At 43.0% G+C, this 15,207-nt stretch overlaps 1 protein-coding gene across 1 annotated transcript in view; it reads left to right on the forward strand.

The window, feature by feature from the left end:
* The window catches only part of EGFL6 (EGF like domain multiple 6), a 73,500-nt gene extending 58,628 nt beyond the window's left edge, over positions 1–14,872 (forward strand). The window contains 5 exon segments of the mRNA XM_038422806.2: positions 651–731; positions 2,198–2,284; positions 10,845–10,857; positions 10,859–11,108; positions 13,023–14,872. Of these exon segments, the coding sequence (XP_038278734.2) occupies positions 651–731; positions 2,198–2,284; positions 10,845–10,857; positions 10,859–11,108; positions 13,023–13,133 (542 nt within the window). The 3' untranslated portion in view covers positions 13,134–14,872.
* Positions 14,873–15,207: the final 335 nt, after the last annotated feature.

The following is a 15,207-nucleotide window of genomic DNA, read 5'->3' on the forward strand; positions in this document are numbered from 1 at the left end:
GGAGAAGGCAGGGGTATGGCCCTCCTTTCCCTCTGCACTAGCCAGTGGAGCTGGTCAGGTTTGGAGGGGAGCACACAAGTGGTGCCTCTGTAGATACAATGCCTCCTAGAGTTCCTACTCTGGCAGTGCACTTGCCACTGACCCTAATGCAGGGTTGCGCATTGGAAGCACAACTGAACCTATAATGTTTTATGGCTTTTGTGAAATTTTTAACATTTTGAGTTTTCTATGGCTACTTTTTTCAGTTTGCTGCCAAATCATGATGTCATTGACTTTGCTATATCCCACAGATTATGTGCTTTAATCACGGGACTAAACATTGCGGGAAGAGGGGTCTGATCATTACGTCAAAAAACAGCATGTTCATGGATACTTGACTCTGTTGCTCTTTTGGCTCCAGGATAAAATATAAGGTGCTAGTAGTTGGCAGTTTAAGCGCAGTTAATTTGATAACTAGTCAACTTTGAACTTTAAAAAACCCCAAACTTTTAAAGTTGGTATCTAACTGGTGGCTAGGTATGTGGGTTTGGTAGTGTTGCTGGTAAACATATTACATCATGAAACCTATATGATGGCAACTGATATGCTGAAACAGTTTAATTCTCTGCTCCCTGTAAATTATTTGGCACTGACAAGTTTTTTTGTATTAGTTCCTAAAGTTAAAGAAGCAGCTGCCTTTGGTCCTGTCCTGGCACAGAAAAAAGTTCCAGTATCAAAACCAGAGCAGGAAGGTAAATTATTATTCTTTGCTACAGTATTGATTTTCCTGTGCAGTGTGTGTTTTTGTGGCACCCTTTTTTCCCTTCCTCTCCTATTTCACACCAAGCTTGTGGCTGCAGAGAACACCAGTAGTTGCTGGGAATTATAATGCATGGCACTGTGACTTTGCACTAGGCAGAACATAGAAAAAGATGGGAGGGACCAAGGGTCTACAGGACCCACTCTGTACGTGTAGTAAACTGATAATGTGTGATTTGACCACCTGATTTTCACCTGTTCAGCACTCCTGGGGAAGGTGAAACCAACTATCAATTACAAACATGATTTGGGGCACCCTGGGAATGTCAGGAAGTTGAAGATATTTAAGGGCCTGATGCTGAGAGGTGTGGAGAAATATACAAACCCATGTGGTGGGCTAGAGGGAGTTCAGGGGGGCAACTACATACTCAGTGCTGCCACAGGCCTTGCTGTGTAGCTGGAGGAAAGGTCTCCTGTGGAGCTATTGAGCACTTAATGTAGTTACTTAGGCTGGACAGTGGGATGAGAATTTAGGGCTAGTTGAAGTTGGAGTGTCTTTCAAGGGCAGGATTTGAGTGAAAAATGACCCAGTGACATTTTACCAAATCTTAAAAATAAACAAAAATCCACCATGCTTTTTGTCTGAGAACAAGCATGAGACATTTCAGCCCAAAGGGGCATTTACAGTAATGATAGGCACCAGAGATAATGCCTTCTGAATCCTCTCTCTTAGCCCCACAACAGAGTACATTAAAAGAATTGGAATGGTTTGGTTTAAAGCCACAAAAGCTAGGAAACTGAAGAATGGCTGATACACCATTCTGAATCTCACCCATTGTGCTCGTTTACTGCATTGTACAGTGCAATATTTATTTCATTTCTTCTAATTTGTACAAATTACAAATACAGAATTAGAGAGTCTATTTTGTGCACCAAACAATATGGTCTTTTTAGTATGGCCTAAAAGTTAACACTATTTCAAACAAAGTGTTGTGTAAGGAGTGAGTTACAAACTCTAGGGCCCCTCACAGAGGATGTCATGGCTCTCTTTTAAATGGAAGGAGCTGATCAAAACTGCAGCAATATCATATAACGAGAGAGGCAGTTTCTCAAAATGGCAGGTCCCAGATCATTCAAGGCTTTCCAACTCAAAACCAACACTTTAAACTGCACCAGGAAACCAGCAGGCTGCCAGTGAACAAAAACAGCATGAAATCATGTGCAGGTGGGAGACTCTTGCAGTAACTAATCACCAGAGATGATATTAAGAGCTAAGGTAGGAATTGCTGTATTGATTCTAAATGCTATACCTTTGTGGGGTTTAATCTAGGTCAGTGCTATTGGAATGCAGATTTTGGATATTTCTTTTTATTAACTATTCAAACATAACTTCATAACAGAGTCACATCATAATACAGGGTATTGCCTTTTTTCTCAAATTGTTTTTCAAATTTTTCAGTTGATTGCACCTTTAATCAAGGGATATGTAACTGGAAACAAGATACTGACGATGACTTTGACTGGAATCCTGCTGATCGAGATAATGGTATTTAAAATATATACTATTGCTAAGATTTAATTTGATAGTTTCTACACAAGCACCAACTTTCAGCTTTCCCTGGAGGTGCTCCATCCCCTGCTCTGCCCCAAAGCCCCACTCCCATTTTACCTCTCCCCCCAAAGTCCCACCTTTGCTTTGCCTCTTCCTGCCCCCACTGCACCCTTCCCCTGCGGCCCTGCCCTGCCTCTTTCTGGCCCCACTTCCTCCCCTGAGCACGCCCTGCTCCCGTGCCTCCCGCTCACTGCCAAAGAGCTGACTGGCGGCGGGCAGGAGGCACTGGGGGGGCAGGGGAGAAGCTGATCGGTGGGGTCTGCCGATCAGCTGTTTGGCAAGTGGCTGGTAGGTGCTGAGCACTAACTATTTTTTCCCCATTGGTGCTCCAGCCCCAGAGCACCCATGGAGTTGACGCCTATGAGTTTCTATTCCAAAAATAAGAAACTGGCTGTAATCTGGTGTTGGGATTCCAATCAGTGTCTTAGGTTTGGTGGGGGGAAAACTCAACAATGAAAAAAGGTAGAAAAAAGAGGGGTTTTTGGATGGTGGGTGCGGGGGAGTTGTTTTAATCTATTTTGGGGCAATGGATACTCAACCTATTTCAACACAACTGAATTTAAGTAAAGTAGTAAGAGACACAAGGTCTAAGACAATGCGTACAGTATTAGAGATGTTTCAGAGGGGAGGGGGAGGGGAGATTGATATACTCACACAGAGAACATGAAACAATGGGTTTATCATACACACTGTAAGGAGAGTGATCACTGTTCTTTGTGTGTGTATATAAATCTCCCCTCTGTTTTTTCCACCAAAAGCATCCAATGAAGTGAGCTGTAGCTCACGAAAGCTTATGCTCTAATAAATTTGCTAGTCTCTAAGGTGCCACAAGTACTCATTTTCTTTTTGCGAATACAGACTAACACAGCTGCTACTCTGAAACCTGGGTTTATCATACACACTGTAAGGAGAGTGATCACTTAAGATAAGCCATCACCAGCAGCGGCGGGGGGGGAAAGAAGGAAAACCTTTCATGGTGACAAGCAAGGTAGGCTATTTCCAGCAGTTAACAAGAATATCTGAGGAACAGTGAGGGGTGGGGTGGGGGGGGAGAAATACCATGGGGAAATAGTTTTACTTTGTGTAATGACTCATCCATTCCCAGTCTCTATTCAAGCCTAAGTTAATTGTATCCAGTTTGCAAATTAATTCCAATTCAGCAGTCTCTCGTTGGAGTCTGTTTTTGAAGCTTTTTTGTTGAAGGATAGCCACTCTTAGGTCTGTAATCGAGTGACCAGAGAGATTGAAGTGTTCTCCAACTGGTTTTTGAATGTTATCATTCTTGACGTCTGATTTGTGTCCATTCATTCTTTTACGAAGAGACTGTCCAGTTTGGCCAATGTACATGGCAGAGGGGCATTGCTGGCACATGATGGCATATATCACATTGGTAGATGCGCAGGTGAACGAGCCTCTGATAGTGTGGCTGATGTGATTAGGCCCTATGATGGTGTCCCCTGAATAGATATGTGGACAGAGTTGGCAACGGGCTTTGTTGCAAGGATAGGTTCCTGGGTTAGTGGTTCTGTTGTGTGGTGTGTGGTTGCTGGTGAGTATTTGCTTCAGATTGGGGGGCTGTCTGTAAGCAAGGACTGGTCTGTCTCCCAAGATCTGTGAGAGTGATGGGTCGTCCTTCAGGATAGGTTGTAGATCCTTGATGATGCGTTGGAGAGGTTTTAGTTGGGGGCTGAAGGTGATGGCTAGTGGCGTTCTGTTATTTTCTTTGTTGGGCCTGTCCTGTAGTAGGTGACTTCTGGGTACTCTTCTGGCTCTGTCAATCTGTTCCTTCACTTCAGCAGGTGGGTATTGTAGTTGTAGGAATGCATGATAGAGACCTTGTAGGTGTTTGTCTCTGTCTGAGGGGTTGGAGCAAATGCGGTTATATCGTAGAGCTTGGCTGTAGACAATGGATCGTGTGGTATGATCTGGATGAAAGCTAGAGGCATGTAGGTACGAATAGCGGTCAGTAGGTTTCCGATATAGGGTGGTGTTTATGTGACCATCGCTTATTAGCACCATAGTGTCCAGGAAGTGGATCTCTTGTGTGGACTGGTCCAGGCTGAGGTTGATGGTGGGATGGAAATTGTTGAAATCATGGTGGAATTCCTCAAGGACTACTTTTCCATGGGTCCAGATGATGAAGATGTCATCAATGTAGCGCAAGTAGAGTAGGGGCATTAGGGGACGAGAGCTGAGGAAGTGTTGTTCTAAGTCAGCCATAAAAATGTTGGCATACTGTGGGGCCATGCGGGTACCCATCGCAGTGCCGCTGATTTGAAGGTATACATTGTCCCCAAATATGAAATAGTTATGGGTGAGGACAAAGTCACAAAGTTCAGCCACCAGGTTAGCCGTGACATTATCAGGGATACTGTTCCTGATGGCTTGTAGTCCATCTTTGTGTGGAATGTTGGTGTAGAGGGCTTCTACATCCATAGTGCCTAGGATGGTGTTTTTGGGAAGATCACCAATGGACTGTCGTTTCCTCAGGAAGTCAGTGGTGTCTCGAAGATAGCTGGGAGTGCTGGTAACATAGGGCCTGAGGAGGGAGTCTACATAGCCAGACAATCCTGCTGTCAGGGTGCCAATGCCTGAGATGATGGGGCGTCCAGGATTTCCAGGTTTATGGATCTTGGGTAGCAGATAGAATACCCCAGGTCGGAGTTCTAGGGGTGTGTCTGTGCGGATTTGTTCTTGTGCTTTTTCAGGGAGTTTCTTGAGCAAATGCTGTAGTTTCTTTTGGTAACTCTCAGTGGGATCAGAGGGTAATGGCTTGTAGAAAGTGGTGTTGGAGAGCTGCCTAGTAGCCTCTTGTCATACTCCGACCTATTCATGATGACGACAGCACCTCCTTTGTCAGCCTTTTTGATTATGATGTCAAGAGTTGTTTCTGAGGTTGTGGATGGCATTGTGTTCTGCATGGCTGAGGTTATGGGGCAAGCGATGCTGCTTTTCCACAATTTCAGCTCGTGCACATCGGCGGAAGCACTCTATGTAGAAGTCCAGGCTGCTGTTTCGACCTTCAGGAGGAGTCCACCCAAAATCCTTCTTTTTGTAGTGTTGGTAGGAAGGTCTCTGTGGGTTAATATGTTGGTCAGAGGTGTGTTGGAAATATTCCTTGAGTCGGAGACATCGAAAATAGGATTCTAGGTCACCACAGAACTGTATCATGTTCGTGGGGGTGGAAGGGCAAAAGGAGAGGCACCGAGATAGGAAAGATTCTTCTGCTGGGCTAAGAGTATAGTTGGATAGATTAACAATATTGCTGGGTGGGTTACGGGAACCACTGTTGTGGCCCCTTGTGGCATGTAGTAGTTTAGATAGCTTAGTGTCCTTTTTCTTTTGTAGAGAAGCAAAGTGTGTGTTGTAAATGGCTTGTCTAGTTTTTGTAAAGTCCAGCCACGAGGAAGTTTGTGTGGAAGGTTGGTTCTTTATGAGAGTATCCAGTTTTGAGAGCTCATTCTTAATCTTTCCCTGTTTGCTGTAGAGGATGTTGATCAGGTGGTTCCGCAGTTTCTTTGAGAGTGTGTGGCACAAGCTGTCAGCATAGTCTGTGTGGTATGTAGATTGTAATGGATTTTTGACCTTCAGTCCTTTCGGCATGATGTCCATCTGTTTGCATTTGGAGAGGAAGATGATGTCTGTCTGTATCTGTATGAGTTTTTTCATGAAGTTGACAGATTTCCACTCTATATGGCTAAATTCAGTGCCTTGCATAATGACAGGTTTCAGAGTAGCAGCCGTGTTAGTCTGTATTCACAAAAAGAAAAGGAGTACTTGTGGCACCTTAGAGACTAACAAATTTATTAGAGCAAAAGCTTTCGTGAGCTACAGCTCACTTCATCGGATGTAGACTCCCTCCTCAGACCCTACGTTACCAGCACTCCCAGCTATCTTCGAGACACCACTGACTTCCTGAGGAAACGACAGTCCATTGGTGATCTTCCTAAAAACACCATCCTAGTCACTATGGATGTAGAAGCCCTCTACACCAACATTCCACACAAAGATGGACTACAAGCCGTCAGGAACAGTATCCCCGATAATGTCACGGCTAACCTGGTGGCTGAACTTTGTGACTTTGTCCTCACCCATAACTATTTCACATTTGGGGACAATGTATACCTTCAAATCAGCGGCACTGCGATGGGTACCCGCATGGCCCCACAGTATGCCAACATTTTTATGGCTGACTTGGAACAACGCTTCCTCAGCTCTCGTCCCCTAATGCCCCTACTCTACTTGCGCTACATTGATGACATCTTCATCATCTGGACCCATGGAAAAGAAGCCCTTGAGGAATTCCACCGTGATTTCAACAATTACCATCCCACCATCAACCTCAGCCTGGACCAGTCCACACAAGAGATCCACTTCCTGGACACTATGGTGCTAATAAGCGATGGTCACATAAACACCACCCTATATCGGAAACCTACTGACCGCTATTCGTACCTACATGCCTCTAGCTTTCATCCAGATCATACCACACGATCCATTGTCTAAAGCCAAGCTCTACGATATAACCGCATTTGCTCCAACCCCTCAGACAGAGACAAACACCTACAAGGTCTCTATCGTGCATTCCTACAACTACAGTACCCACCTGCTGAAGTGAAGAAACAGATTGACAGAGCCAGAAGAGTACCCAGAAGTCATCTACTACAGGACAGGCCCAACAAAGAAAATAACAGAACACCACTAGCCATCACCTTCAGCCCCCAACTAAAACCTCTCCAACGCATCATCAAGGATCTACAACCTATCCTGAAGGACGACCCATCACTCTCACAGATCTTGGGAGACAGGCCAGTCCTTGCTTACAGACAGCCCCCCAATCTGAAGCAAATACTCACCAGCAACCACACACCACACAACAGAACCACTAACCCAGGAACCTATCCTTGCAACAAAGCCCATTGCCAACTCTGTCCACATATCTATTCAGGGGACACCATCATAGGGCCTAATCACATCAGCCACACTATCAGAGGCTCGTTCACCTGCGCATCTACCAATGTGATATATGCCATCATGTGCCAGCAATGCCCCTCTGCCATGTACATTGGCCAAACTGGACAGTCTCTACGTAAAAGAATGAATGGACACAAATCAGACATCAAGAATTATAACATTCAAAAACCAGTTGGAGAACACTTCAATCTCTCTGGTCACTCGATTACAGACCTAAGAGTGGCTATCCTTCAACAAAAAAGCTTCAAAAACAGACTCCAACGAGAGACTGCTGAATTGGAATTCATTTGCAAACTGGATACAATTAACTTTAGGCTTGAATAGAGACTGGGAATGGATGAGTCATTACACAAAGTAAAACTATTTCCCCATGTTATTTCTCCCCCCCCGCCCCACCTCCCACTGTTCCTCAGATATTCTTGTTAACTGCTGGAAATAGCCTACCTTGCTTGTCACCATGAAAGGTTTTCCTTCTTTCCCCTCCCCCCCCCGCTGCTGGATGGCTTATCTTAAGTGATCACTCTCCTTACAGTGTGTATGATAAACCCATTGTTTCATGTTCTCTGTGTGTGTATATCAATCTCCCCTCTGTTTTTTCCACCAAATGCATCTGATGAAGTGAGCTGTAGCTCACGAAAGCTTATGCTCTAATAAATTTGTTAGTCTCTAAGGTGCCACAAGTTCTCCTTTTCTTTTTGCGAATACAGACTAACACGGCTGCTACTCTGAAAGAATATCTGAGGAACAGTAGGGGGTGGGGTGGGTTGGGGGGGGAGAAATAACATGGGGAAATAGTTTTACTTTGTGTAATGACTCATCCATTCCCAGTCTCTATTCAAGCCTAAGTATTAGAGATATCAGCTGAGACTTTCCACAGACAGCTACGGAATTTAACCACACATCTCCCTTTAATTTCAAGTTTATATATAGTCATGTATGTTGAAGACTGTGGTAACAGTTCATAATTGCCAAACACTACAAGTTCAGATAGCCAAGAGTAAGGAGAAAAGGAGTACTTGTGGCACCTTAGATATTCCATTCCTGACAGAGAGATGATGGTAGCGTACTATTCAAAACCATATGACATATAACAAATATTATTCCAGACCCTGGTAAAACATGACAAAACATTCCATGAGTGCTACATGTGATTACTATTCTTGTAGTCAGATAACAAAAAGCCTGGCTGAAGACATTACCTAAAGTGATTAGATATTCTTGTGTAGATACAAAAAATATTGCAGAAGGTATCACAACAGGGACCACCTCACACTGTTGCTGTCATATTGCTCCCTGTTATCGGGTCCTGCCCCAGAGCAAGCCCCACGTACACAGAAAGGTCTTGCTGGACAGTGCATGTGACTAGATTATAGTGTTGCTGGGCTTTTCCCTTGGTGGTCTCTGCCTGTTGGTTGCCTCTTCTCTCTCGCAGTGACTTGTATCTTTCTGGGGCTTCTGTGACCCAACCCTCTGGCCAGGTCAGTCCCCTTCTAGGGTATCCAAGTGCAGCTGTAACTGGATAGGTCCCAAGCTGGCTTCTCTCAACTGGCCTCTTCAAAGTCTCTTTGCCTGGCTTCCCTGGTCTGGCAGCAAAGTCCTTCCAAATCAAAGAGAATGTCACTCTCCTTTTGCAGAGCAGTAGGTCCCAGGGCTTGTCCCCCCCCCGTCAGTAAACTCCAAAACTACAAACAAGAAAAAATATTACCCAACATCTTTCACCGCTCTCTAGGCTTGAGCCTCTCACCCCTTTTGGGCTCCTCTTCAGCTCCCTGTTCTTACTGAACACTGGCCCCAGGACTGCCTCCCTGGATCCTGTCCCCTTGTTCTGGGGTCCACCACAGGAATTAGCTCCTGTCCTGTGGCTTGGCTCTTCAGCCACAACCAAGCTCAACTGTTCACCTCCACAGCCAGTTCCTGCCTGCTCAGCTTCCTCCCTTTTTAAGCCCTACACCAGGGGTTCTTAACCTGGGGTGCACGCACCCCTTGGGAATGCAAGATGCCCTTTCTGGGGGTGTGAGACATGCCAGATTTTTTTTAGAAGGTAAATCATCAAAAACACAAATTAAGCACAGGCACTTAAGTACAACTACTTTGTTTAATCAAACCTATGTATTTATTAACATTATACATTTTTTAATGATTACTGTAATATACAAACAAAAAATATATCTAGGTTTAAAGAACTGACCTACTTCAACGATTTTTCATATGGGGTGCAAGAACATTTTTTGATAAGGGATGCGAGAACATATTTTGAGAACCAAAGGGTGGCTGGCTGCAGTAAAGGTTTAAGAACCACTGCCCTACACCTAGCTCAGGTTAGGCAGGGTAGGGCTAATTAAACAGGACTGGCTAGCCCCAGGGCTTCTTGGCTCTTAAAGGGGCAGGGCAGGACACCCTGGGTATGACTACCCTGAAATAAAAGACCCATGCCATAGGCACAGCTGACTTGGGTCAGGTGACTTGGGGACTCAGGCTGTAAAATTGCTACGTAGCTGTTCGGGCTCAGGCTGGAACCCAGGCTCTGGGACCCTCCCCCCTCACAGGTCCCTGAGCTCATGCTCCAGCCCAAGACCAAATATCTACCCGGCAGTTTTACAGCCTTGTAGCCCAAGCTCCGTGAGCCCAAGTCAGCTGACCCGGACCATCTGTGGGGGGTTTAATTGCTGTGTAGACATATTCCCTGGCACACGCCACAATTTTCACTCTGGACATTCTCTTACTTGTACTGATTGGCCATTTGGTCCAGCAATCTTCTCTGCTCCCCCTCACAGTCTCTTCATTTCAACCTCTCTCCACCTGGCCTTCATGCCCTCATTCTTCCTTCCCTCCCTCTTTCCCCCTCACCCTTTTCCCTTCCGTGACCCTTCTCCCTTCCTGTGCCTTTCCATCTAGCTAATTCCCTCCCAGCAACACCTCATCCCAAACACCCCCCAAAACAATGGAACTAATATGATGTTTGCTCCCAATCAATCACTCTGTTTGCTTAGGTCCTGTTTTCTCTCCCTTTTCCCTATTTTTTGTCTGTCTCATCAATTTAGATTGTAAGCATTTTGGGACAGGGACTATTAATTTATCTGTTTGTACAGTGTTAAAGCAATCGAATTCCAATTTTGTTTGATCCTAGATATACCATAAATATAATCAATAAAGTTAAGGAGAATATGTAGAGTCACTCAAAACAAATTTTGGATCTTTCAGACTAACAGTGCAGAGAGAGATTAAATGCTGTGTTGAGCCTTTATTTCCTTTGAAACATAAGAAAACAAAATGCAAGTTTGTTCAAAGAATTGGCGTAAGTATAGACGAAAGATTAGGCTACCTAATCCATCCTTCTAGCAGTGCAGGAGTGTTCCCTACTTAGTATATTTGATACTGGTTTTTGTAGGCTAGATTTTAGTTATTTAAGCGATGAAACTTGCGCTTATTATTACTTCGGCAAACTGTTATTCAGTTTACTAAAAAATAGTTCACAAAATGCAGCAAAACACATAAAGATGTCTGCTTCTTCCCTCACAAGGTGATGGATATTATGGCAGTTCCAGCCTTTGTGGGGCATAAAAAGAATGTTGGCCGTCTGAAACTTCATCTTACTGATCTCAAACCGAAGAGGAGCTACTGTTTGATTTTCAGTTATCGCCTTGCTGGAGACAGGGTGGGGAAACTCAGAGTATTCCTGGGCAGCCACAGAAGTGCTCCTGCCTGGGAGCAGAGCAGAGGAAAAGATGAAAGGTGGAGGACTGGAAAAATAGAAATGCTTCAGGGAGCAGAGACTACTAAAAATGTAAGTAAAGGCAGAAACCAATTACAATAACTAACACAACAGCTTGCATTTCATCCTCACTGATTTTTAAGCATTCTATAGACTGTTTTGTAGGTATACCAATTACCAACTACTGAAAGCCACCTCCAAGTTAGAAAATGGGAGCCATAATATGTTAGCAACACCACCAAATAATTTCTAGGAGACAAAAGAAAGAATAATATTCTCTTGAAACTTTGTCTTCAGGGGCAATTTAACTAGAGAGAATTTAATTACCTGAATTGCTCAGGATGTGAAGAATAAGAACATTATCATTTTGTGAAAGTTCCATCAGATCTTTAGTGATCACAACTAGTTGTGGCCTCTGATTTATGTCTCAGTGCAAAAATAGGTATAAATATGTGCACTGAGAGATTATGGTTTGTTACCTCCACCACAACTACTTTTAAAGATTGAACTATCGCACAGGTGGATTAGAGGATTAGAGCTTTCAGTTTGTCTTGCAACATTTCCTGATAATTTGATGGGGTGTGCGGAATGATCCTCATCATTAAATACCCTGGGTTTTTGGGTGTTTGCATGAATGCCCTTTAATCAGGGAAAGGCGAAAAAAAGCTGTCGAATGCAGATACAATCCTCAGTGTTAGTCCAGAGCCTGTCTCCAGTGTGTGTTGACATGCTTACTAGTTTTGTCTCCTTTAATTAAGTTCATGATACATGTGGGGTGGTGCCTCCACTCCTGATATTGCATACACACAGACTTGCTTCCTCCATATGAACAAATACACTAGGGGCCAGATTCTCTGTCCATATAAGCAGTGTACTGTGCCAGACTGAAGGGGATGTGACTTTAAAGGTGAGTTATCCCTCCTTTGCAGCTCCTAGTTCCTGGGGCTGGTGAGGGAATGGGATGGTCCTGAGAATTAGTTAGAGCAGCCCAAGCCCCATATCTCCAAGGGGCTATTCTGGCAGCTGTGGATCACCGGAATATACAGTCCCAGTATGGACAGCAGATGGGTGGTGTAAAGCCATTTTGCCAGCCCTCACCACCTTGGGATTCCCTTATTTAAAAAAAAAAAAAAAAAAAGAATCCACAGGTAGCCAGTTAAACCAGATTTCCAGCTACTTTGCCAAGCAGGGGTCAGAACCTGCTCCAAGAATTGCAACAGGTTTAATTAAGGTTTCTTCTTGACACTTTATGATCAGATTCTCATTTAGGTCAAGCTCCCTATACACAGCTTTGGAAGTGTAAAGAGCTTTAATGAGGACATAAATTTCATCTGTGGCCATTTTAGCCTTTTGCACTATCAGCCCCTAAAACAATAAGACCCAGATCCTGAAAGTATTTAGGTTTTTAACTTCAATTGATTTCAATGGAACTATTTTAGTAGAAGTTAGGAGCCTAAATACCTTTGAGGATCTGGGCCTAAATATCCTGTAGATAAACACAAAGAAATATCTAAAATAAATATTGCACTCAATAACTAAACATACAAATAGAGGGCAAACTCACAATTATAATGTCCCCAAAGAAAGGAATACACACAAACATCACATATCAGCAACATATATATATATATATATATATATATATATACACATATACATATATGTTGCTTTATTATAATGTATTCTTGTTTTTTTGAAAGAGACAGCATTTTGTTTGTACTATAACAATAGTAAATTCCATTATGAGAATCAATTTGGTATTGTAGATTATCATAGAGGACAATCAATCTTGCTCTAGTTCAGATATTATGAGTTATAAAAAGATCAAGGATTTAAGTGGGTAAATTTTCCTAGATAGTGATAAGAATACAAATTTCAGTTGATACATCTCAATCTAGTTAAATAACTTTGTTTCCTCTTTAACAGTGGTTAAATGTTCACATTTGCTACCTCATAATAATTAATGCTTTTCCTTTCTTATGTCAGATCATTTTTGAATCAGAACGTGGGAAGGGCAAAACTGGAGAAATTGGAGTGGATACTGTAACTTTGGTTTCAGGCTTGTGCCCTAAAGATCACTTGATAATGGATATCTGAGCTTGTTATTTCTATTTCTATTTTAATATTTGCCGTACTAGTACTGTATTTTGTTACATCATGACAGATGAAAATAAATCTGGAAAATGTCTTTAACTTAATGGAAACAAACTGAATGCACAAAGTGTGCAAAATCCTTTTAAGCACAAATTTTTCTATCAGATATGCTAATACTTGCTCTGAGTCTAGCACTACTGTATTCTATAATTCAAGGTAAAGGTTTATATCATATGGAGCTATTTGTCTTGCTTTTTTACAGTATGCATGCTTTGTTTACATAAAATTCCTTTTTAATGATATCCTTATGTCTTATATTCCACTTTGTCCACTTCAAAGAAGCACAAAGCAGTATTTAAAAGAACTTTATTACCTCTAATGACATTTACGTGACCAGAGAACAACTTTTTCCCCCCAAGTGCCTCAACTGTGATTATTAACAGTGATTATTAACAATATAACATTTTATCTCAAACTGTAATACAGGTATTTATGTTTTTAAGTGTTTTTAGGAGATTCAGTGGTCCTGATTCTTAACTATGATACCTCTTGTGTAGTCATTTATACGTCTGTAAAAAGGGTTGGGAAACCCTATATAGTGGCATGGCACCCCTTCTGAGCGGGTGTGTCCACAGTTTTTTAAATAGTCCCAGCCCAGGTATTGGGCCGTATCCCCAGGACTTCCTCCCTGGAGGCAATGGTTTCACCCTCTTGATCTACTCCGGCTCCAACTCTCCTGCTGGGCCTCTTAGCTTTTCAGATCTCCTTTTGGGGGTTTATCGCTCTCCAGTTGTAAGCTACTTCACCTAGTGGCCTAAGGGGGGGGATCCAGGCCCACCCACTACTCCAGTTCCCAGCCACACACCGCCCTGTCCTTTTAACGAACTGCTTTCAGTTCCCTGGGCCACTTCTCAGCAGCCCCAGCCTTGACCGATGCCTCACTCTTAGTTCAGGGCTCTTCTAAGTTCAGGCCCAGCAGCCAGCCAGGAGTTCTTCCTTGCTCCCCTAGTTCCTACCAGCAGTGAGCTGTCTGTGATACTGCAGTTCCCTTTAGCTAGCCAGAACACCATTTGAATTCCTCTGGGTGCCTCAAGAAACTGCCTTTCTCTGGCACTGAAGCTCCTTTTTATATAGCCCTCCCGGCCCCTGATTGGCTGCTCCCTGCAGCCTCTCTGATTGGCTGCTTCCCCCTGCAGCCTCTCTAGCCCACTTGGAGGCCCTCTTCCACATCTCCTTTCCTGGGATGGGTGTGACAGGACCGTGAGGCCTCCAGCAGAGCGGGCCTCTGGGCCTAGTCCACCCAATCACACTGCACTATTCTGATTTTTTACAACCACATTGTACTCACTTTGCACTGGTATAAATGACTATAGAAAGGTGTAAGGCAGTGAAGAAATCAGGCACAAAGTATTTTTCAAGTGAAGAAATTTTTTTGGTGGCTTCACAGCATAAAAATATGAAGTCTGTAGTTTACATATCTAGAAAATATGACATCCATTTCTCCTCCATTCACATACTTATTTGCTACTAAATTGATGGCAATGAACATGAGCATGGAGGAGAGAATATCTGATTTTGTTAGCCTGTACAGATTTCTTACATTTTAATATGTAGATCTAAAATCTGCTCTACAGTAAGGACAGAGGGAAGCAGTTTTTTCCTTAAATGGATGGAAACAAGTTTCTGAGTGGAATCATGTATTTTATGTGTGTATTCATTGCTAATAAAATATTTGAAAAGTACACTTGTGTTGAGTAAGGTTTCTGAGTCACAGATATTGCTGCTGGAAATAATCCTCGTGTATTTCCTCTAATTTTATAAATATCTACTTTCATCTTTAAAAGTTTATACTTACATGAAAAAGGAATGTCAAATTTTACACACACAAAAAAACACAAAAAAACAAAAAGACCAAAAGATGATCTGTCACTGATGTCTAAGAAATCTGACAGACACTAGTATCTTATCTATATATTGTCCTTCTTTGTGACATGCGAATCCTGCATTCTCAAGTTTGATTTCTCTTTAAAGAAATCTCTGCCCTAAAGCCAAGGAATATATGCAAGACAAGTTTCAC

The sequence above is a fragment of the Dermochelys coriacea genome, chromosome 1 (assembly GCF_009764565.3).
Source record: "Dermochelys coriacea isolate rDerCor1 chromosome 1, rDerCor1.pri.v4, whole genome shotgun sequence".
In the NCBI taxonomy this organism is placed as follows: Eukaryota; Metazoa; Chordata; order Testudines; family Dermochelyidae; genus Dermochelys; species Dermochelys coriacea.